Genomic DNA, 25089 nt, shown 5'->3' with positions numbered 1-25089 from the left:
TGGCAACAATCATCCCTTCCTCTCACCCCACCTCTCCCCCTCCTGCCATCCCTATACAAATAAACTGTAACCATATCATGATCCATAAAAACCAACACCCCCCACCCCTATATCCTTGCGTAACATGTCTCCCTTCTACGGGACTAGGAGTCATTCGATGTTCGATGTGTTCAGCTATCTCCCAAATGATGAAACTGTAGTACTCCAGCTTATAGCGGAATGCTTAGCCAGCGTTGGAAAATGAAAAAAGAATTTGTCTTCAACAATTACTTACCATGTCATTTAACTTGTCTCAGTTACTTGCTTTTCATGTCCCAAAATGGCATCTCTTGCCAGGTACATCAAAGAAAAACTGAAATCACTCCATAGAAATGTAGCCATTTTCAGCCAGATTGCTCAGTCTTGGCCCTCTGGATCTTCTGCAAAAACTCTTTCGCTAACAGAACAGAGTCAGAAGTTTGCATTGAGCTTTGGTGCCAGATCTTCAGACTAACTGGGTATAATAAAGAGAAGCGAAGCTTCTTTGTAGCCAGCTCTGAGCATATGGGATTAAACTCTTTGCGCAGACCTGAAACTCAGGCTGAAAAATCCTGAAAAATTAAAATTTTTCTATTATCATATTGTAGCTCACCCGATTTCCGATAGTGTTGTAAAATATTCAACTTGTGCACATAATTCAAAAGTCGGGCAATGACCACTTGAAGTCTGTATGTTTCCTCTGCCATTAGTTTCAGGCCCAACCTATGGGCCCGTTCCATGAGGCCCTTCGCTGATGCCTGTAAAGCAGGGATCTTTAATATCAGCCAGTTCTCCAAAACTTGAATTAAGTCTGTTTCCGCAATTGTTTCGGGAAATCCAACAAATCTTAAGTTGTTCCTCCTAGATCGGTTTTCAGTCTCATCAATCTTGTCATCGCATACTTTTGCAGCTTTTTCTAATTCATGTACCTGCCTTTCAAGGGCTCCGACATAGTCTTCTACAAGGGCAATTCATACTTCCACATGCTCCACTCTCGTATCAAATTCTCCCAAAGAAATTCTGACTTCAACGATTTGTTCCGAGATCTGGTGTATCCTCACATCCAGCACTGTAATAACCGCATGTGAAATTTGATCTTCCAACGATTCTCCTGCGTTGTCAGGCATTTCAGGAGGTGCAGACACCATCTTAGATTCAGGAGGCTGATGGCAGATGACAGCGCCCTCAAGTGGAGATCCTGAGAGGGACCACCGGCTAGGCTGGAGTATTGAGACAAATACAGACAGTTCTTTATTAGACTAGAAGTAGAACCACCAGAGATGGCAGCAGTGAGTTGATATGCCCAGCAGGGCTGAAGACCTTCTGATACTGGAACTACGATCTCTGAGTTGCTGAGCTGTAAGGAGAGACTATAGGTAGTGAGTAGACAGGGTATGCTGGGCATAACCAGTGGTAGATGATACCCTCACAATTGTAGATCTCTGTAGTGTCTTCTATATACAACAGTATACAGGAACAGGAGCCGCAGGCGAGCACTGGTTTCTATAGGCAGTCTGAAATAGAACTCACAATAACTGTGTATGGGATGGCTTCTGGAATATAAGAGAGGCTAGAAGAGATTTAGGAACGTAGGCCTTCGTGGAGCGAGTACCGGTTCCTATCCATTAATCTGTAATAGTAATCCATAAGATATAGGTATGCGATATCTTCTGAGGAAGAAGAGAGTATGAGAAAGGAATTAGGATCATAGGCCCTCGTGGAGCGAGTACTGATTCCTATCTGCAATGGTAACTCATGTTCTCCGTACCTGCGATAACGTCTTAGACTGAAGGGAGCCTTAGCGATTTGGAACAATGGCTCTCGTGGAGCGAGTACCGGTTCCTGTCTGTAATAGGACTCACTGTGTTCACGTCTGCGATCGCCTCCAGACAATAGGAGTCTTCTGAGTCTTTGGGAACATAGGCCCTCGAGGAGCGAGTACCGGATCCCGTCCAACAATCTGAAATCAAGAATAGAGAGAGCGGAGCCCCCGAGGTAAGTTTGAAAAGGCCGAGCAGTGGAGAAGAATTCCCCTTGCTGACTCGGAATGTGGTTGCAAGTAGCGTGGACTGCCAAAGCAAGTCCCATTGGAGTTCCTTGCTAACTCGCTTGTAGTTAGCAAACAAAGACCTTTTAAATTGAAAATGGATGACGTCATTACGGGGGGACACCCCGGAGGTTCGCGCCCTTGCCGGTACAAAGTCTGGAGCGCGCGCGCCTTTACGTCATCAGGAACATGGCGGATCCATAGCGTCAAGCCAGTCCGGGGATACCAGGACCAAGAGGCGGGGAGAAGCCACGGCTGCATCTGTCTGTCTGAGCCGAAGGGAGTCACCACAAAGGTAGAGAGGGTGGAGCGAGGGCGCACCCTGGATACTGTATAGGCGCTGTACACCGCTGTATACAGTAAGATGGATTGCGCACGCCTACCGCTTCATTGACGCGCTTGGATGCCACTTGGATTTGTCTAATTTGAATACCGAATCAAGCGGTATGTGAACCAAAATATGTGCAATATGCGCGCTGCAAATGAGGGTGCGCCCGGCACTGCCACACTCTTTCTTACGCGTCTTTACTGTATCGGCCCGATTGTGAGCTGCACCAAGGATTTTAAAAAGTTCATAAAAAGCTACATTTGAGCTAGCTTTTAATGTGTTAAGAACTTTTTTGATTCAATATGCTGTAATCTTCAGCTGTTTTTATGGTTTATACTGTCTTATTTTATGTTACTGCTGATGTTATTTTACTTTAGTCTTGATTTTGATGTCTTCTGTATCAGTTCGAAATAAGGCTGGGATCCGGGCTCCATGAGCCTTTATTTGCAACTACCCAGGGATTTTTTTCCCTCCTTTTTATATTGTCCTCAACTCCTAATGTACCTAGGCTGGTCTTCGGGAATCCTGCAGTCTATTTATTTAAAATTTCTTATAGGCTGTTTGTGTATGCCGCTTACAGCTGTATATAAACATAAATACTCACAATCAAATATTATATAAAAACATGCAATAAAAAATGTAAATATAAAAACAAAATATAAAGCACCATTAAGCTTTAACCCGTACGCCCTATGGCATCACTTCATATTTATTTCCTGCCTTATCTTCTTTCCAGCTTGTTGCAAGCTTCCAAGTTCTCTTCCCTGTTGATTGTAACTTTGACTCATTCCTACTTACTGTTTATCTTTCGTTTACTTGAATAGTTACCCCAGTTTTTTATTCTTGTTAATTGTAAACCGATCCGATATGGTTATTTACTATGAAGGTCGGTATATAAAACTGTTAAATAAATAAATAAAATGATACAGAAGACATCAAGACTAAAGTAAAATAACATCAGCAGTAACATAGAAACATAGAAATGAAGGCAGAAGAAGACCAAACGGCCCATCCAGTCTGCCCAGCAAGCTTCACACATTTTTTCTCATACTTATCTGTTTCTCTTAGCTCTTTGGTTCTATTTCCCTTCCACCCCCACCATTAATGTAGAGACCAGTGATGGAGCTGCATCCAAGTGAAATATCTAGCTTGATTAGTTAGGGGTAGTAGGGGTAGTAACCGCCGCAATAAGCAAGCTACACCCATGCTTATTTGTTTTACCCAGAATATGTTATTCAGCCCTTATTGGTTGTTTTTCTTCTCCCCTGCCGTTGAAGCAGGGAGCTATGCTGGATATGCGTGTAGTATCAGTTTTTCTTCTCCCCTGCCGTTGAAGCAGAGAGCTATGCTGGATATGTGTGAAGTATCAGTTTTTCTTCTCCCCTGCCGTTGAAGCAGAGAGCTATGCTGGATATGCGTGAAGTATCAGTTTTTCTTCTCCCCTGCCGTTAAAGCAGAGAGCTATGCTGGATATGCATTGAAAGTGAAGTATCAGGCTTATTTGGTTTGGGGTAGTAACCGCCGTAACAAGCCAGCTACTCCCTGCTTTGTGAGTGTGAATCCTTTTTTCCACATTTCCTCTTGCTGTTGTAGCTTAGAGCGATGTTGGAGTCGCAGTAACCATGTGTATGTTTATTGAATAAGGGTATTATCTCCAGGCAGTAGCCGTCATTCTGGCGAGCCACCCACTCTTTATTGACGGCCTCTTGATTTTATGGATCCACAGTGTTTATCCCACGCCCCTTTGAAGTCCTTCACAGTTCTGGTCTTCACCACTTCCTCCGGAAGGGCATTCCAGGCATCCACCACCCTCTCCGTGAAGAAATACTTCCTGACATTGGTTCTGAATCTTCCTCCCTGGAGCTTCAAATCGTGACCCCTGGTTCTGCTGATTTTTTTTCCTACGGAAAAGGTTTGTCGTTGTCTTTGGATCATTAAAACCTTTCAAGTATCTGAAAGTCTGTATCATATCACCTCTGCTCCTCCTTTCCTCCAGGGTGTACATATTTAGATTCTTCAATCTCTCCTCATAAGTCATTTGAAGACCTTCCACCTTTTTGGTTGCCCTTCTCTGGACCGCCTCCATCTTGTCTCTGTCTCTTCGGAGATACGGTCTCCAGAACTGAACACAATACTCCAGGTGAGGTCTCACCAAGGACCTGTACAAGGGGATAATCACTTCCCTTTTCTTACTCGATATTCCTCTCTCTATGCAGCCCAGCATTCTTCTGGCTTTAGCTATCGCCTTGTCAAAATAAGACAGTATAAACCATAAAAACAGCTGAAGATTACAGCATATTGAATCAAAAAAGCTCTTTACACATTAAAAGCTAGCTCAAATGTAGCTTTTTATGAACTTTTTAAAATCCTTGGTGCAGCTCACAATCGGGCAGATACAGTAAAGACGCGTAAGAAAGAGTGCGGCAGTGCCGGGCGTACCCTCGTTTGCCGCGCGCATATTTTGGTTCACATACCGCTTGATTCGGTATTCAAATTAGACACAAATCCAAGTGGCGTCCAAAGCGCGTCAATGAAGCGGTAGGCGTGTGCAATCCATCTTACTGTATACAGCGGTATACAGCACCTATACAGTATCCAGGGTGCGCTGGTACCTGTCATTTCAAATGTCATTTGAAATGTCATTCCACCAGGTAAGAGGATGGCTCATTCCTACAGACCTTGCTGCTTTGAGCGCCCGGCTGGACGTCCAAGCCGGACATCTGAGGTCGTGGCTTGGATGTCCAGCCGGGTGCTCAAGGCAGCGGGAAGGTCCATGAATGTCTGGGTGGGTCCGCTCTCCCTGCACGGAGTCACCTGGTAGGGGAGCTGGAACTTGTGCAGTGTGGCCGATCCTCGGTCGGGATGGGGGGCGGCGGCAACTGCTCTGGCTGGGGCAGCAACTTGTGCCGGCAAACATCCCTGAAGTCGGGCGGGATGGGCTCCTCCAGCAACCTGGAGCCCAGCAGGGAGGCGCAGGGCGAGGACAGCGGCGGCCCTAGGTACGCGCTCAGGGAGCCCCTGGAGCTGTGGCTGGAGATGCTGGCGCTCGGGCTCAGCAAGCAGGTGTTGCCGGACGTCCGAGGTCGCGGCTTGGACATACAGCCCGGCGCTCAAGGCAGCGGGAACTGACTGAACACCACACTAACGCCAGGGTCAGGGTAGGCGGTAAATATGCAGCTTAAAGACGCGGCAAATAAGCTGGTTAAAAAGGCGATAATCTGGGCGCACGTTACTGTATCAGAGGGAATAGCTAAATTGATCTTTAACACATACATGCGGCGGGCGGAGACGGATACGCATCCATTTCGGCAAGCGGTAAGGACACGTAAAACCGGATACTGAATCGCGGGTTCGCCTTACGTGTCCAAATTGTGTGTCCAAAGCAGGTTAGAAACAGGGTAACCGCGGCCGCGCTTTACTGTATCGGCCCGAGTTCCACAACATTGGTCCAGCAACTGAAAAGGTGCGCTCACAGGTTTCAGCCAACCTCCAGACAGATGGAATGTCTAAGAAACCTCTTTATGAGGTCCTTAATACTTGATCAGGGTTTTATATACTTAAGAATAAGTTAGCCCATGATGGTGGATGACTCCCAAGCAGTTTATGCACAAGCTAGGCAACTTTATACTGGGCACGTCAGGTCCTGAATCTAGCCACTAGTTGTCATGACTCTTTCCAGGACTTTGATCGCTACCTCTGAAGCATCCCTAGCCCCAGCCTTCCCAGGGAGCAAAAGATCCAACTTAGGTCTGAGGCACTGGAACTGCCCAATAGATGGTGATTTTAAACCCAGATTTTGCAAATCACAAAGCCTAGGCCTTCAGAAATCACAAAGAGCCTGATATTCAAATGCCAGATAGCCGGATAAGTAGGACTTATCTAGCTCACTGGCTAACTTGTGGGTGGGCAGTGGGTGGATCTGGCTAAATAGCAATATTGAGACTTAGCTGGATAAATTAACCGGCTAAGCTATACATGCTCAATAACAGGTCTGGACTTAACCAGATATCACTTATCTGGCTAAGTAGCGCTTTGGATGCAGATATTCAGTGGCATAGCTGTGCCGCTGAATATTCTTGTGACTTACAGGGTCATTTATCAAATTGCTATAAGGCGTTTTCGCATGCGTTAAGCCCCTTTAACGCATGCGAAAGCACCATAACGCATGGTGTGATGCAAATCAGAAAAAAGGGAGGAGTTTGGGGCATAATTTGTGACCGAGTGGGCTGAGTTCACAGTTTTGCAAAGCTGTATCGCACGGCTTTAATGCGTATTTTAACTACACCTTTTTCATTTGCGTAAAGCCAGTGATAGGGTTTTATCGTGCTGCAATGTTTTCACAAATGCCATTTTTAAGCTCCTGGAGATCCAACCTAGCTATCAGGGCTGGAGGGGGAGGGGGGGGGGGAAGAGAGAGCGCGCCTAGCCATAATGCCCTCACACTAGATAGGTATTTTTATCTTTATGGGAAGCCCACCTAGTAACTCAAGGTGAGGTTTAGTTATTAGTGTAGGGGTTAGGGGCCACTTTGACATTCAAAGTGAGACGTACGAACAGAACAGTGCTCTCTTGTGAAGATTTGATGACCTTCGGAGTGAGGAAGATTTGTGCAATGCTGGCTCTCCAGGACCTTAAAACTACTAAACATGGTCCCCTCAGTGGTTGTATATAGGAAATACAACAATTCTGGCACTTATTGCAAAGTGTGAAAAGGTTATCGCAATTTGCGCTAAGATAGCGCTTCGCATAGGTATTAGCGCAAATTGCGATAAACTTCCTATTACCATAAAACACACCCCTTTTCCTATCGCATGCAATATTTAGTGCATTTTGATAAATCCAGGCCTTAGCTGGCTAGGCTTTCAATATCTACTTCATAGGTTTCTACGTAGAGCTAACCTCTAATCCTGTGCAAAATTTGTATATGTAATTCAAAGAGCTTTTATATCTAGACAAGCATAAAGAATGCTGGAAAAAAAGAAACAGAATTCCATGAGTTTTACATTCAGTCTGGAAAACCATTTAAGAAATATGGGAGAATGGCAGAAACTGGGAAGAATATGTAAAGCAATTTTCAGAAAAAATGGATGTTCATTGATGAAGTTAGCAGCAACTGACATTTGGAATTTGTCAAAGAAATGTATTTATCCCTTTTATAGCCCTGCCCTGCTTAGTTGTGCTGCTGAAGAACAGTTATAAATGCTTAGAACAAATGCTTCTTGAGATTTCCTTTTGATTTGCAGTTAAGATAAGCTCCTCAAAAAAAAAACCCCCAAAAAAAACCTAGGATCTGCATGCTCTGCTTAATCGACTCTGCTCTGTCAAGATAGATCTGTTTTACCTGTCTGAAATGTCAGAATAAATAAAAGGTTTTACAGAAATATCTGAATTTTTACAGTGACTAGAAAGATCCATAACATAATCAGAAAAGAATCTAGCTTTAGTTGAGTATTCACAAAGACTCCATGCACAAGTAGCGAAATAGGCGAAGCACATCAGAGCCAGAAAATGTGACAATATATTTAAGGGTGGGTATGTTAGTGAAACTGAACTTGCCCTATAAATTACTTATCTCAAGAATTATTGGGTCCATACTATGCCACTCTAGCAAAGTTTCCATCTCTCTCTCTAATGGGGAGCTGTACACTTTTTAAGAACGGTGATATTTACTTGCTACAGATGCTTCCTGTGTGGATTTCAAGAAAATATTTGAAATGAATAAGGATGGCAGTTTCCAGATTTCTTTGAAAAAGAAAGAAGACTAAGATTAAGTATTTCATATTTGACAATACCAGGGAATGGAAGAGGTTTAGCTGTATCTGATATTGGCTTGTATATCATTGGCTTGTCAGACTCTGTACTTGACTGGTTCACCAACAGTAGGAAATTTAGCATCTTAGAAATAGACAGGGAATGTGCACGTTCCATGTTCTCTTATAATATTAAATCTAACATGCTAGTAAAAGTACAGTCCCTTTTCATGCCATAACTATTAAACTTTGGAAAATATATACTATATATATAGACGTCTTCTTTTCTCTTATGAATATGTAATTTAAGTTTTCAGCCATGGTTGGTTAATCTGATCTACAGAGAATGCTACCAAAAAAGTCTTTAGTTTGAAACAAGGAATAACAGGGGAGGGAGGGAGGGAGGGATTGAGATGTTCTCTGGTTTTTTTTTCATTCTTTTTGTCACTTGTCCCGTGGTGTCAAGAGCACCAACAGCACGGGGCCGTTGATATGTTGTAAAGTTTCACCAAAAAAGTCTTTAGTTTGAAACAAGGAATAACAGGGGAGGGAGGGAGGGAGGGATTGAGATGTTCTCTGGTTTTTTTTTCATTCTTTTTGTCACTTGTCCCGTGGTGTCAAGAGCACCAACAGCACGGGGCCGTTGATATGTTGTAAAGTTTCACCAAAAAAGTCTTTAAGACCGTACACTAACTAATGTGAGGAATATGTTTGTAACTGTATCACTTTTAAAACATGCATATATAAAATGTTTTAACATACACAAATAGGTGTAAAACAAATAGACAAATGTTGCTGAAATGTTCCAAACCTGTATCTCTTAAAACTGATGGCACCTAATCTGAAAGTGCTGGTGTCTGCCTCTCTGTACAGCAGTGTGTAGCTGTACTTAGTGTATTTTTACAAAAATTAAATATTTTTCATAAGTGCAGTCTGTATTTCGTTTACTTCTTGCAATCTCTCCATCTCTTACACGCATGTGAACGCTCTCTTTTTCAGCAGTGGAAAGGTTCATAGAGCAAGCAGCACGGTCTGCGAGGCGGCAGAGGAGTTGCTTCTAGTCATTTGCGGTTTAGGCAAAGGGCTGGTGATGGTCGGCATTTGAAAGCACTTTAATGAATGCTGTCAGTGTCTATGCAACTTAATGGCCAGGGGAAGGAGAAGAGGGCAACAGAAAGTGCCCTGCCTCAGCCTGAGCTATGTTTGCCTTGATTAGGGACTGTTACACAGTATTTTCATTGTTCCTTGTCGTTGGTTCATGTGCTCATGACAGGATTAGAAAAGCTTTTTTTTGTGCCTATCTCTGTATGAATGCTACTGTTTTCATCCAAAACTACTAGCTCTAGATAGGCAGAGCGAGCATGTGCTCCTTCTGTCTTGGTTGGATGCACAGATCTTTTTATGTGCAGAGCTTTTTCTCTTGTTGCCTAGACGATCGCTAGCTTTCGCTGAGGATGTCTGGCTGTCGTAAGGAGTTTGACGTGAAGCAGGTTTGGAAAATCAGATGGAGATGGTTTGGTCACCAGGCATCACCCTCTAACGCTGTAGGTAGCAGCTGCCAAGGAGACCTCTGGAATCGAGGACAAAATGATATATCCGGTAAACGAAAGTTTTTAGATGCAGGGAGCCTGCCTAATTTACCTTTAGCTTCAATTGGATACAGAAGACTCAGCCAACAGGAATTTCCAAATTCACCCCCTTGTCCAATGGCATCTACCTCTGAAGCCCCCACGTTTGAGTGCACGACAAAGGACGGTGAAGGTGCCCATTGCTTTGACAAAGCAGAAGCTGATGATGATGGAGAAGAAGAAAATGAGTCCGACAGCAGTTCATGCAGGTTCGGGTACTTAACTCTCAAAATGATTTGAAACTGGTAGTTGTGTGATTAGACTTCTGCTGTAGTTTTATGTTCGGTGCTAAAATTCCCCAGCTAGCCTTTAGCATTGATTAAAGGGCTACAGAAAATCATGCTAATTGCATAGCAATAAAAGTGTAGAAACCTTAATGAATGACTGTGGGTACTGTGGGAACGAGTAATCCTGGCTGTGCTTAAAAAATGCAATACGCTGATTTACCAAATCCTTTACAACTGTTATTAAAGTTAGTAAGTGTATTGACTTTTTTTTTTCTAGTAAAACATACTAGTATAACAGAAGCTGACATTTGGATTTATTATTTAAGATTGCTACCTGTTTAAAATAATCTTATGTATAAAAAGAATCTCCTAAATACTTCGGGATATTGATAAAGAATCACTGTAGTCTTGGTAAAATGTGGGCTACTTTCCTTTCTATATTTTATGCACTTTGAAGTATTTAATAAAAGGGCACAATTTTCAGCACAACTAATTCTTTATAGCTAAGGCATAATGTTAGAAAAGATTATTAAGCACAAGGAATAGATTTTGTTTAAATCCTTGTATCTGCCATTTATAATATTATCCTGCACACTGAGATACTGCTTGCTATAAGTGTACAAAGCCACACATCATCCGTAATAATTAGGAAAACTGGCAAGGTTGCACTCGTTTTCATCTTAATTTGCTGGTGTTGTCTTGCTGCTGCTTATAAAAATGGCTGTGACATACTAGACCAGGAGGAAAAAAAAAGAGGGCTGATTGCCTTGTATGTTGAAATAAGTGTTCTGCAAAAAGGGAGAAAGGCCCTAACTAATCAAGGCTGTTGGGTTATAAATTGAAGATGGCCCCTAAACATGTTTTTAAAGAAGTAATTGAGTGAATGGGTTGGGGCTGTTGCTTCCTGTTTAATGGTGTTTTAAGAATCAATTTATATCTTCCATTAATGATGCTGTAATTCCATTAGCCTTGCTAAGGTGCTTACTTAAGGATCTTAGCAGAAAATAACTAGATAAAAAAGTTTGCTTCCAAGCAGCATCTGTGCCACTGGTATCTTCTTCTCACTGTTATCTGCTGTAGTGCAAACCTCCTGTTCTAAGCAGTTGTGTTAGAAGATTCTGAAGGGTGATTTGTTTGCTTACAATAGGGCATTTGAGCATAATCATGGACTCATGGCTTCATGTGTCTTTTTTTTTTTTGCCTTAATTGATTTCTGCTGAGTTTAAAAAAAAAATCTATTTTTCAGGCATTTGACATTGTAAGGTGGTGCAATTACAATTTTTCATTGACACAGTAGATTATTAACAGGTTTGTAGTGACAGATTTGTCTTGTTAATGCAATTCCATTTTGGTGTATTCCGTTTTGAAACATGTTGCCATATGCAAAATAATTTGTTTGTTGCATGGGCAGGCAGACAAGAATGAACAATGTAGTGCTTACAGCATATCACCTTTCCATGAGCAAAGTATTTCCATCAGTCTCTCAACAGGTGAAGGATATGCTGAAGCTCTTGCTACTATATTTATATAGATACCAAAAATACCTACTGAATCTGTTATGTTTTAGTTTCTGTAATAAAATACAGCTTTCACATACTAACGTAATGTTCTTCTTATCCAAATACAGCCTTCTGAAGGTTTCTTCAGTTAATCTTTAGATATTTGGAGATTTTGAATATTCAACTGATAATCAAGATAAATCACACATTGCAGAAATACCTCTTCAGCCTCACAGATATGTGCATGCTTATTGTGTTTTCAGAACCTTGATCACTATTGTCTGCAGCTCTCTTAAAAGAAAAATGCTAAAGAAAATGGGACGTTTTGAAATCTATTTTGTTTGATTACAGCTAAAAGAAAATACTAGTTCATAAACTATAAGATGCAAAGAGAGGAATCTCTATTGAACTGAATTAATTACATATAAGGAAGGAAGTATAGGCACTGGTGTGTCATACCATTTTTGATGACATTTACTGAGCATATCTAATATATATAAAAGCCAGTTGTGTGTTGTGTGTTTTGTCTTGGCAGCTGTATGTGCATGTGCATGCTGTTTCCAAAGAGTGTACGCTATTTGCAAACAGAACATACTATTTGTATGTCAAGGAGACCGCCAAATCCTGTGAGCCCCCCCATATGTCATGGGATCTTGGCATAGGGCTACAGTGGGGGACTAAGCTGTGGCATCTCCATGGCAACCTGATACAGTGAATTCCTAACCCTGCAACTCCAGACATCTTGCAAAACATGGCCAGCCCCAAACATCTCAATCTTATTCTGCACAGCCAAGTCGCGACATCGTAGTCAGAAGAAGATGGAGGCAGCAGCCAAGCGAGAAGGAGGCAGCTGCTGTGATGGCTGAATTGTGCTGCATGGGCTGGAAGAAGGGTGAAAGGGGAAGATGCTGAGGTTGCACTGGGGAGGTGGGGGAAGATAGAACTGGGATTGGAATGGCGGAGAGAGAAAGTATTGGGGTTAGAGTGGAAGAGGAGGGAAGAGTGGAGAAGTGAGACCTGAGAAAAGTACTTGTGTATTCAATGTGAGCCTAAAAGATAATGGATTCTGGGTGGGTTGTTGGGGCAGTGAGTGTATATGTGGATCTGCTTTGGTTTTACCTGTCATTTTTGGTAGACCCTTCTATTAGTTTATTATAAAAAGAAAAGTATTCAGGTCACTCTTGTCAACTGAATTTAAGTAGTCAGTATATTTAGGAGATGGGTTAGCAGCACATTTCTAGGGCTAAGACCTCATGATATCTTGGAAAGGAGATTACAGAAGGAATATGACTGTCCTTTTTATGAAATGGATAGGAATAATCATGCATCCTCATTGACTAAGACTAGGTCAAACTCATAAGAACATAAGAAATTGCCATGCTGGGTCAGACCAAGGGTCCTTCATGGAATGCCCCCTAATACTTCTATTATTTGAAAGTGTAAATAACCGATTCACATCTACTCATTCAAGATCTCTCATGATCTTAAAGACCTCTATCATATCCCCCCTTCTCCAAGCTGAACAGCCCTAACCTCTTCAGTCTTTCCTCATAGGGGAGCTGTTCCATCCCCTTTATCATTTTTGTTGCCCTTCATGTACCTTCTCCATCGCAACTATATCTTTTCTGAGATGCGGCGACCAGAACTGTACACAATATTCAAGGTGCGGTCTCACCATGGAGCGATACAGAGGCATTATGACATTTTCCGATTTATTAACCATTCCCTTCCTAATAATTCCTAACATTCTGTTTGCTTTTTTGACTGCTGCAGCACACTGAGCCGATGATTTTAAAGTATTATCCACTATGATGCCTAGATCTTTTTCCTGTGTGGTAGCTCCTAATATGGACCTAACATCGTGTAACGACAGCAAGGATTATTTTTCCCTATATGCAACACCTTGTACTTGTCCACTTTAAATTTCATCTGCCATTTGGATGCCCAATCTTCCAGTCTTGCAAGGTCATCCTGTAATGTATCACAATATGCTTGTGATTTAACTACTCTGAATAATTTTGTATCATCCGTAAATTTGATACTCGTCGTATTCCTTTCCAGATCATTTATAGATATGTTGAAAAGCACCGGTCCAAGTACAGATCCCTGAGGCACTCCACTGTTTACCCTTTTCCATTGAGAAAATTGACCATTTAATCCTATTCTGTTTCCTGTCTTTTAACCAGTTTGTAATCCACGAAAGGACATCGCCTTTTCTGAGAGGCTTCTAAGAAAACTTTTCAGTTTTCTTAGAAGCCTCTCATGAGGGACTTTGTCAAACGCCTTCTGAAAATCCAAATACACTACATCTACTGGTTCATCTTTATCCACATGTTTATTAACCCCTTCAAAAAAATGAAGCAGATTTGTTAGGCAAGACTTCCCTTGGGTAAATCCATGTTGGCTGTATAGGTCATGGGTCAGGTGTGGTTTTGTTAGGACTATATCACTGTAGAGATCCCATCTCAACACACACCTTTCTCTTTCACTGTCTCCATTTATATTTCTCTTTTTCTGTTTCCATCCATCTTTCTGATCTGAACCATTTTCTTTTCCTGGTCTGATATGTGTTAATGACAGGAATAGAAAGGAAATTTTCCTGACCTGATGATTGGGATTTAAAAGCAGTATTCCTCTGGCATGCCTCAGCATCTCAAAGATATTAAGAGGAGTTGTAAATCTACTGGGGATGTCTCTTAAAAAAAATCTTGAAAAATCTAAAGTAAACTTGAAGAAAATATCTCTTCTTCTTGCAACATATTTGCCTTTCTTCCTCTCCCCTCCCCAAGACAGAATCTAAACTGAAACAGAGGAGGCCATGTGATTAGGGTCTCCTCTGTACTATTATGGTGGAACTACAAGAAGGTTGAATTTTGAAGTCTTTAAAATTCATTGCCCTATGACTTACCCTATCTCAGTCTCATTGTTTTATAATTTCAACCCACCCCTAGACCCATGAGAATAAGTTGTTTAAAGTGGTTTTAGTCTCTTCAAACATTGATCCCTCTTCCATTAGCCAGTGGCAAACCAAAAAAATAAATGTTGTCCCACAGTTAAAAAGGAAGCATTTGAAAGTGGGGGATGAAACTGGAGAGACAGAAATACAGATGCATAAAAATTGATAGCAAAGAACCCCAAGCTTATCTGGTTTGCTGATTTTCATTACCTATACCAATACTGAATAACCTACTTGATGTCCAGCTATGCTATCACCTTCCCATTGCTAAAGATTCTTTGGGTCTCTTCCATGTCAATCTGAATTCTGATCCTTTTTTTTTATACCATTGAGCAGTTCCATGCATCCTCCACCTTTGTGTGAAAGAATAGTTCTTTATGTGACTTCTGAATCTTCCCCATTCAGCCTCATATTATGGCCTTTTGCTCTAAAACATCTGTTCCTCTTCATTTTGCCAGACTTGTCTTCCCAGTGGGTACCAGCAGATGGAGGCAGAGTTCCAGACCTCTTCCCTGAGGTCCTCTCCTATATAGACTGGTTCAGCAGGGAAGGCAACAGTAGGTTCTTGCCCAAGCTAATGCTGTTTTGTTTTCTCTCAAATTTGCCTTCCAATCCTTGCTGTATCGTGAACGCTGTTCTTCTCTTCCCCACCCAACCAAGAAGGGGCACGCCCAGATGGTAGTGGGTGGAGGGACCTCCTAGAAAGGCAAGCCGCCTCCTCACCTCCCCCCCCCCCCCTGAAATTTATCACTAAAACCTTGGCTCCTACGCCCTGAGGTAGCCCAAAGAAAAATCAAATAAATTAAAGCCTGGCCTGATTCCCGGCAGACGAATGAGACCGGGACGGCCCTGGCCAGCCCTTGCCCTTTACCCTGAGAGAGCCACTCACTTGCACCTTGGGGGAATATTGTTCCTTTTCACCTTCTATACAGCTTATCCTTCTCTTTATTGTTTTTCTTTTTCTTTTTCCTTTTCCCTTTTAAGGGTGGGAATTTGGACTGATCTGTCAGGACTTGAGGAAAGAAAATTAGCAAGGTAAGCTCTCCTTGTACCTTCCTTTTTATCCTGCCAGACCATCTTCACAGTGGGATGTACATAAGCTACTGACATCTAGGGTGGGGAAGTGCTAGGGTTGCTCATTGCAAATCTTGTGTCCTTCCATTTGTGGAGATGCAGCCTATAATGTTTTGTAAATGTGTACACTGAGGCCCATGTGGCTGCCATGATGTATGTCAACGAGCAGAGAGGCACGGGCTCATGCCTCCTGTGTCAGGAAGTGGTTCAGATCTGGTCATGGGCCCTGTCCCATGGGATGGTGCTCAGGGCTATGTATCTGGCCAGGATGGAGAACATATGTTAACAGACAGACTGAGTTCAGACTCCACAAGTGGTCCTTTGAGCAGAGGGTTAAAAATCGGATACTCTGCCTCTGGGAGAGCCTGGACGTGGATCTCTTCGCATCCCTTTGTAATAGAAAAGTGCCTCGGTTCTGCTTCCTGTACAGGACAGTCTGCAAACCAGCCTCGGATGCCCTTGCCCGACATTGGGTCAAAGGTCTTCTGTACACATATTCTCTGATTCCCTTAGTGGCAAAGACTCTTTTGAAGCTTTGCAGGGAACAGGGGACTATGATCTTTATAGCCCCTTATTGGCTGAGACAGGTCTGGTTTCCTCTCCTACAGGAGTTGTCCATCTGGAGACCAATCGACCTCATCACGCAAGATTGAGGCAGACTCAGACATCCCAACCTCCAGGCTCTCTCATTCACAGCCTGGATGTTGAGAGGTTAGTTTTGGCAACCACTCGATCTTTCAGAAGATGTGTCTCAGGTTCTAGTGGCTTCTAGAAAGCTTTCCAGTAGAACGTCCTATGGATTGAAGTAGAGGAGGTTTTCCATGTGGTGTGAGCAGAAGGCCTTAGAGCTTTTCTCCTGCCCCACACAAAAAACTGCTTGATTACCTTCTATACTTATTAGAAGCTGGCTTGAAAACCAACTCCATTAGAATTCATCTGAGTGCAATTGGCATATACCTCCATGGTGTGTAGATGGTACACCAATCTCTGTATAGTTCTACGTTTATGCAGGGCCTGCTTCAATTGAAGCCTCCCTAAGGTCTCCTGGTGTGTTTTGGGACCTCAATGTGGTGTTAGCTCAGCTGATGAAAGCACCTTTTGAATCGTTGCACATCTGTGACCTGAAGTACTTGACCTGGAATATCATATTTTTGGAGGCGGTCACCTCAGCTTGCAAGGTCAGCAAGTTCTAGGCTTTAGTGTCTTATCCACCTTACATTAAGTTTTATCATGACAGAGTGGTCTTGTGTACACACCTTAAGTACCTGCTTAAGGTGGTGATGGACTTCCATCTTAACCAGTCCATTGTCCTGCCAACATTCTTTCCCAGGCCCCCATTTGCACCAAGGCAAATGAGCATTAGCCTTCTATTGGAGCGGACAGAAACCCATAGCAGTCCACCCAACTTTGTTTCTTTTGATAGGAACAGGTTGGGCATTGCCAAACAGACACTATAGAACTGGCTAGCAGATTGTATCTCCTTTTGTTATGCCCAGGCGGGACTGTATCCTGGGGGCCAGGTCAAGGCTCATTCTGTCAGAGCCATGGCAGTGTTGGTGGTCCACTTGCGAGCAGTTCCAGTGGAGGAGCTCTGCAAGGCTGCAAATGTAGAGTTCTCTCCACACTTTCACAGATCACTATTGCCTGGAAAGTACAGATAATAAGCTTACTTTTACCTTCAGGAAAAAGATAGATATGAAAGAACTTGCAAAATCAATAGAAAATAAGCTCCTTGAACTAAATCAAACCAATGCCTCATCGGCATTTGATTCCTGGGATAAGATTGTCAATGACATAGCTGAAAACCTCAATCCTGTTCAGATGAAAATTATTAACAAAGAAAGGAATACCTCCAAACATAAGAAGCCCTGGTACAACAATGAAATAAGAAGCACTAAACAGAACCTTAGAACATTAGAGAAACAATGTTGGAAATGCCTGTCTGCTGAATCCCTTGGAAAATATAAATTGTTCCTTACAAAATACTGTACACTATCCAATAAAACAAAAAAAGATTACTATGCTAACAGATTCATGGGGTAATATTTAATTCTAAATTGCTCTTTGATGTTAAACATTTAATTAGGACCAGACATCTTCCTTTTCAAGAAACTACAACTTCATAAAGGCCATTTGCAATTAATATGCCACTTCATTCTTAGATAAAATCAATAAGTTGAAAACACAGTTCCCTATCTGTTCTCTATCAAAAGCACCTGAAGATTCACATTGCCTGATTAAGTGGTCCACATTCGACAGAGTATCTAATCTTGAAATTTGTCAAATCATTGCTAAAATTAATCCTGTTTTTCACCCACGTGACCCAGTTCCAGATAACACCATGTACTTATTTCAAGGAACTATCATTCCAACAATCACAACCGTAATTAACCTTTCTCTCTCAGAAGGAACTGTTCCACATGGGTTAAAACAAGCTGTGATAAAGCCTATCCTAAAAAATAAGATTGGTAGAATTGACGATTGGGACAACTGTCATCCAATATCCAACTTGTCTTTTCTCTCAAAAGTTCTTGAAAAAGCTGTGTTATCCCAGCTTGTAAATCACCTGGAAGATCAAAATATTCTCTTCCCAAATCACTTTGGATTTAGGAAACATCATTCAACTGAGACATTATTCATCTCATTAATGGACTCTGTTTTACGAGGGCTTGATGCAGATGAATCTTATTGTCTTGTGCTAATTGACTTAATAGCCGCCTTTGATACTGTGGACCATATCCTGTTGTGCTATCAGCTGAGCAACATTGGGATCGATGGCAGGGTTCTTGGATGATTTTCTTCCTTTCTATCTAACAGAACATTTCAAATCAAACTGGGCAATCATATATTTGATACTTTCCATATTGATACAGGTGTCCCTCAAGGCTCAGCCCTTTCAGCAACACTATTCAGTAGTTTCATGCTCCCACTGTGTAAATTACTGGCAAATCTAGGAATAATTTTCTTCTTGTATGCTGACGACATCGTTTTACATACCACTCTCCAGATCATTTGAAAATACAGCATTGATACTTTCAACCTATATGACAGCAGTACAACAAGAACTTTTGCATCTTAAACTAATATTAAACCACAAAATGACTGAAATCATTTGACTAAGTAGAAACTCTTTGATGGTTAAACCACCAGCTCTAGATCTGGATAACTTTCAAATTAATCCCTCAAATCAAGTACAAGATTTAGATATCCAGCTAGATGAGAACCTTGCAATGAAAATGCACATCAGTAAATTAATCAATACAGGTTACGCCAAGTTGCGTATACTACATCGGTTGAAACCACTATTCTTGAGGACTTCTGTACTGTATTACAAACTCTAATTTTCTCAAACCTAAACTACCGTAACTCCATATTACTCTGTCTTCCAACATATCTCTTAAAAACATTACAATTATTACAAAATGCCGCAGCAAGACTCTTATTAGGATCTAGGAAATTTGACCACAGTACACCCTCCCTGATTTCACTGCATTGGTTACCAGTACAATCTGACGGGCGGATTTTAAAAGCCCTGCTCGCGTATTTTCCATAGGCCGCCGGCGCGTAGGTCCCGGGGTTTTTGGAAGGGGGCGTGTCGGGGGGGGGGGGACCCGATGACGCGGCGTTTCGGGGGCGGGACCGGGGGCGTGGCGCCGGTGCGGGGGTGTGGTCCAGGCCTTCGGACCAGCCCCCGGGTCGGAGCACGGCGCGCCAACAGACCTCTGGCGCCCGTAGATTTACGTCTGCTTCTCGCAGGCGTAAATCTACGGACAAAGGTAGGGGGGGGGTTAGAGCCGGGGGGGTGGGTTAGGGAGGGGAAGGTGAGGGGAGGGCGAAAGAGAGTTCCCTCCGAGGCCGCTCCGATTTCGGAGCAGCCTCGGAGAGAACAGACAGGCTGCGCGGCTCGGCGCGCGCCAGCTGCCCAAAATCGGCAGCCTTTGCGCGCGCCGATCCAGGATTTTAGAAGATACGTGCGGCTACGCGTGTATCTTATAAAATCCAGCATACTTTTGTTTGCGCCTGGTGTGCAAACAAAAGTACGCGAACGCGCTTTTTAAAAAAATCTACCCCACAATCTATTATGAAATATTATTGATAATATTCAGTATAATTCATTCCAATAACACCGATTTGTTAGGCATGACACCCCAACCATACACACTTCAGTGAACACTAAGATCTCAAAATAAAGGACTATTGACTGTTCCCACAATTCGGTGCACACATCTGACGCAAATAAGAGATCATGTATTTTCCATAGCGGGTCCAAAGCTTTGGAATTCTCTGCCTGAGACATTATATATGTTACCAGATAGAAAGAGATTTAAATGTGAGCTAAAAACATGTCTATTCAAAAATGCATACGAATTAATTTAAAAACATCAGAATGTAGAGAGCCATAAAAATCAGAAGGCCAAAAGATGATAATCGAATCATGAAGTATAAATCTAACAAGAGAATGTAAGATTCTCAATGCAACGCACTAAGATGTGAAACTTATTATATTATTTTAATTTTCTGAACTCCTAATTAATTAATATGTGATGGAAAATTGCACTTAACAGATGTTAATGCCTGACTATGAATACTACCTCTATAACCAGCATGGTTTGTTTGTTGATTTAGAGCTTTGAATGTTACTGTTGTAAACCGTTGTGATCTTTACATGGAATGACGGTATATAAAATGTTTAAATGAATAAATATTAATTTAATTTGTGTTGCATTAAAAAAGCAGACCAATGCCTTTCTAACTGCCTCTTTGTACCTGCCTGGAAGCAGCGTTCTGTCAAACAGGCCGATACAGTACAGTGTGCTCCACCCTGTCATTTGGACGCGCTAGCTTTACCCCTTATTCAGTAAGGGGTAATAGCGCGTCAAATGCGCATCCAACTCCCCCAAGACTAATAGCGCCCGCAACATGCAAATGCATGTTGATAGCCCTATTAGTCATTCCCGCGCGATACAGAAAGTAAAATGTGCAGCCAAGCCGCACATTTTACTTTCAGAAATTAGCGCCTACCCAAAGGTAGGCGCTAATTTCTGCCGGCACCGGGAAAGTGCACAGAAAAGCAGTAAAAACTGCTTTTCTGTGCACTCTCTGACTTAATATCATGGCGATATTAAGTCGGAAGTCCCAAAAGTTAAAAAAAAGTTAAAAAAAAAAAAATTGAAATCTGCTCACGGGTTGAAAACCGGATGCTCAATTTTGCCGGCGTCTGGTTTCCGAACCCATGGCTGTCAGCGGCTCAAGAACCGATGCCGGCAAAATTGAGTGTCGGCTGTCAAACCCGCTGACAGCCGCCGCTCCTGTCCAAAAAGAGACGCTAGGGACGCGCTAGTTTCCCTAGCGCTTCTTTTTTCCGCTGGCCCTAATTTAAATTTAAGTTTACTGAATCGCGCGCACAGGACACTGGCCTATGCGCGTACCGGGACGCCCGTGAACTTTACTGTATCGGCCTGAAAGTGATTTAATGCTTTACTTTCTTTGAATGATCAAACTTTTCTTTTTCTTCGCTAGTTCAGTTTAATCCTTGGCCAAATTTGCTCAGTCATCAACAGAAATTAAAAGTCTTGGTCAGTCTTTTCAAACCACTTCCCTACTTAGTACTAACTAATGATGTCAATTGAATAAAAATAGAACCAAAAGACAATATAAGTTTAAGAAACAAATTCCTCTTTGTAACTGCCAAGAAACAGTATTTTGCTCTTAAGGAAAGAACAATCAGGAAAATCCTGCCCTTCAAGGCAGGAAATAGGTTGGCAGGAAGGGATGTCCTGCTCCATAGCTGAAAGGCATAGCTCAAAGCAGAATATTTTTTCTCACACAAGTGGATACCACAAATGTTATGTAGGCAGAACACAAATAAACTTGCTCAAACCATTTGATTTAAAATTTCTAAAAAGCTATTCCTAATGATAAGGCACAAGTACTACTACCAGTGGTAGCTTTCTGGCCAGCCTCTTCATGGAGGGAACTCTTGTTACCATCCACTCTTCCCCAAGGTAATAAGACAGGAGAAAAAAACATGTGTGCTGTGTCTCAGCATATATTCTTTTTAACATGTTCACTGAAAAAAAAACAGTTAACTGTAGATGCAGTAAGCTAATAGTATGCAAATGCATCAGGAATGTAAAAAAAACCCCATGTAAACCTAAAAGTGTGCAAAAAAAAAATAATTAGCACAGATCTGGTTTATGCTTACAAAACATGATTTAGGGACACAAAACATTTACTTCTAGGCACAGATCACGTTTTAAGAGCATAAAAATGAATTAAACCTATGCACCTCTCTGCATTGAGGAGTAATAGCTAATTCCTTTATTAGCTTGGGATTTGCATGGAGGAGCAAATCTTGTTCTTGATTTGAGGGATTAATTTGAAAGTTAGCCAGATCTAGAGCTGGTGGTTTAACCATCAAAGAGTTTCTACTTAGTCAAATGATTTCAGTCATTTTGTGGTTTAATGTTAGTTTAAGCTGGGTGCACATTTTTGCTCAGTTTGTATCCCAATTTTTTCTGTATTAAACTCCTTGCTACATCGGGAATAAAGTACTATGCACAATAATGTGTGCATAGCTATGCACTGATGTGCACACAGCCTAGTGCATCTTATTGCATCAGGGTCTCTGATGGCTAGCTATCACTTGGTCACTTTTTCATTCTAGGACTCACCCCTGGCTGCTCAGCTTGCTTGTGTGGAACAGCGTCAAAGACCTTTGTAAAATGTAAGTAGGCTCATGGCACAGGGGTGACCCTGACAAGACCCTACCATGTAGCCCTGTGTAAAGGCATAAGGGCAGCAGATTCTCCTCTTCTCACCACTCCCAGAGGATTTGGGCCTGTCTGTGCTGAAGGAGTGAGGTTTATTTATTTATTTAAAAGCATTTTTAACCCGACACTCCAAAGATTGTGGCAGGTTACCAAATAAACCTACGTAAAATAATTATATAATACAAAAAAACCACAAACGGATATAAAAATACAAACATATGATCAGCATGGATGAGTAAACTCACATCACTCAGTAACGATTATAGCACATAAGGTCTAATAGTACTGCGACATTATTTAGAAAAAGCTTGTTCACATAGCTATGGGTTTTTTTGTTTTTTGTTTTTCATTTTTCTTTAAGGCTTTAGAATCAAGTGTTACTCGAAGTTCTGGCATGGTATTCCATATTAGTGATCCAGCCACTGAAATTGCGCATTCACAAACCTCACCTAGATGAGTTTGATATATAATTGGGACAGCAAGTAAGACCTTTTTCACAGATCTCAATGTCCTTTGAGGGTTGTATACATGGAGGGAAGCTCCTAGCCATGCCGTGTTGTTCCTTGACATGACTTTGTGAACGATTGTTAATAGTTTATATTGAATTTTGAAACTGATTAGGAACCAATGTAATGTAAACAAAGTGGAGGTGATATGATCATATTTTGAACCCATCGCTAGGAGGGGGAACTGGATGAGTTTGCTGTGGTGTGGCGATGCAGATTCACAGTTGTGTACCTTAAGCTATGATGAATTCCCTTCCCAGGAGAACTAGTCTTGCTATGGTGAGGGTGCCAGAAGCCCTTACTTTTTCTATGAAACAACTTTAGCCACAGGAGCGTGGAACTTTTCTACATCACAATGCACTACAAGCATAATCGTCACTGATGATAATATGAGGAGGGGACATGACAGCATGTGGCAGATCCTGCGCATTTTACTCCCTTTCAGAAGAACCATTGCACTGTTGCTGCATGTGTGTATAGTGTGGATAAGGCTGTGTGCCTGAGACTGAAGGTTTGCATGGAAGACCGAGGCTGCAGGTTCGCGATTGTGTTACCAAGGCTGCTTCTGAGGCTGGGTGTATGTGAGCAAGGCTGTATGTGCTTTTGTGACGCACCATGTTTATGTACTGTAATAAATCTATGTCTTACATATATATTATAGTCTGTAAGCTAGGCTCACTTCAGATTTGTTTTCCTTAAATATTTTCGCAGTATTTTATTTTATTTTTTTAAGTTCTTTGCAAGTCTGGGTTATTTGTAGACCTGCTAGGAGCCATTGGGTCTGCTCAAATTTAAACTTCCATTTTGGGCTATTTCCATACTGTGTTGTCATTATAAACTGCATTATTTTGAAAACTGTTTGCTACACCTACACCATATATAACAGTACATCATGAGACTACTGTGAATCTCTTGCTAATCATACAGAGATGAGTTTTCAAACGATTTTGCCTGGGTAACTAATCCTTAATTGCAAACTGCCCTCCTCCCACCCCATGCAGTTCCACATACATTGCAAAGTGGAGGGGGGGGGCTAAGTTGGCAGACAATGCTTGAGGATTTCATTTTGAAATCCCCACAGTGTTTTATGGTGTTGGCTTTGTGCAAAATACTTTCAGGCCTGCAAGCAATACACCAGTTTTAAAATTGCCCCAGTAAAGTACAACCCAGAGAATTTGTCATGTAAAGCACCGTGACACATTAAAAGTCAAATGTACTGAAATACAGCAGACTTTAGGTGGCTTTTTTTTTTATGTGGAGCTACAACTCTGCAGTGAAGGGAGACTGAACACTTCAGTTTTGGGTTCCGATATGAGCTTTTGTTTTATTGTATAGAAATGATTTACATTTTGAGCTATATACTAGGGGCTGTGCCCCTGCTCGCTTTGCTCACCAGTCCCACTAATGGGCTCTCTGAAAATGTAAGGAATGGCTGGATGAGGCAACTGGCTTTAATGAAAGGGAGGGCAGGGAGAGAGAGCAATAGAATTCTCTTCATTCTCTCCTGAAGGAACAGCGGCCACTGTAATTAATAAGCTCATACTGTCAAAAAATAATGTTAGGATTGGTAACCGGGTTGTTTTTGGAGTTTCCTTGTTTATTTTGTGTTTCCTGAAAGTAAAGAACCACTTAGTTAAGATCCTGTCAAGTGATAAGCAGATTTTTAATACCAACAAAAACCACACTTAGAAATCCCAGAAGTCTAAAAAGTAAGATGGGTTAGAACATATAGCACTGATTGAAGAAGCAGACATAAATTGTCATCTCAGAGATCTGGTGGAAAGAGGATATCCAATGAGACAGTGCTATACCAGGGTGCAAATTATAGCATGATGACAGAGTTGATCAACTTGGTGGGGGAGGGGTGGCACTTTGTTAGGGGTGTCATAGAGTCCAGCAGAATAACGATACTGCAGAAGACTAAATGCACTGAAGAATCCTTATGGATGGACATTCCATGTGTGCTGGGAAGAGTTTTTAATGATGGAGGTGTGCTACTGTCCGTCTGGCCAAAATGAACAGATGGACGATGAAAAGCTAATAGAGATTAGGGAAGCTAACAAATTTGGCAGTAGAGTAATAATGGGAGATTTCAGTTACCCAAATACTGACTGGATAAATGTCACATCAGGACATACTAGGGAGGTAAAGTTTCTAGATGAAATAAATGTCTGCTACACCGTCGTCCAAGCCACCCTTTCCTCAAAGCTGGACTACTGTAATGCCCTCTTCCTCGGCCTACCCTCCTCCACCACCAAGCCCTTACAAATGCTCCAGAATGCC

General features: G+C 41.9%; 1 protein-coding gene across 5 annotated transcripts in view; it reads left to right on the top strand.

Moving 5' to 3' along the window:
* KLHL5 (kelch like family member 5) overlaps window positions 1-25089 on the top strand; it is a 246063-nt gene that overhangs the window by 88772 nt on the left and 132202 nt on the right. The window contains exon 1 of one of the 5 annotated variants that reach the window (XM_029589356.1): window positions 22234-22254. The exons of the other annotated variants lie outside the window; for them this stretch is intronic. Coding sequence (XP_029445216.1) covers window positions 22253-22254 — 2 coding nt within the window. The 5' untranslated portion in view covers window positions 22234-22252. Of the gene's footprint in view, window positions 1-22233; window positions 22255-25089 lie in introns of those variants that run through there. 5 annotated transcript variants of the gene reach the window in all.

Source organism: Rhinatrema bivittatum, chromosome 1, assembly GCF_901001135.1.
Source record: "Rhinatrema bivittatum chromosome 1, aRhiBiv1.1, whole genome shotgun sequence".
Classification (NCBI taxonomy): domain Eukaryota; kingdom Metazoa; phylum Chordata; class Amphibia; order Gymnophiona; family Rhinatrematidae; genus Rhinatrema; species Rhinatrema bivittatum.
Note: the sequence above shows the minus strand (reverse complement) of the source record. Positions and strands in the feature narration are given on the sequence as shown.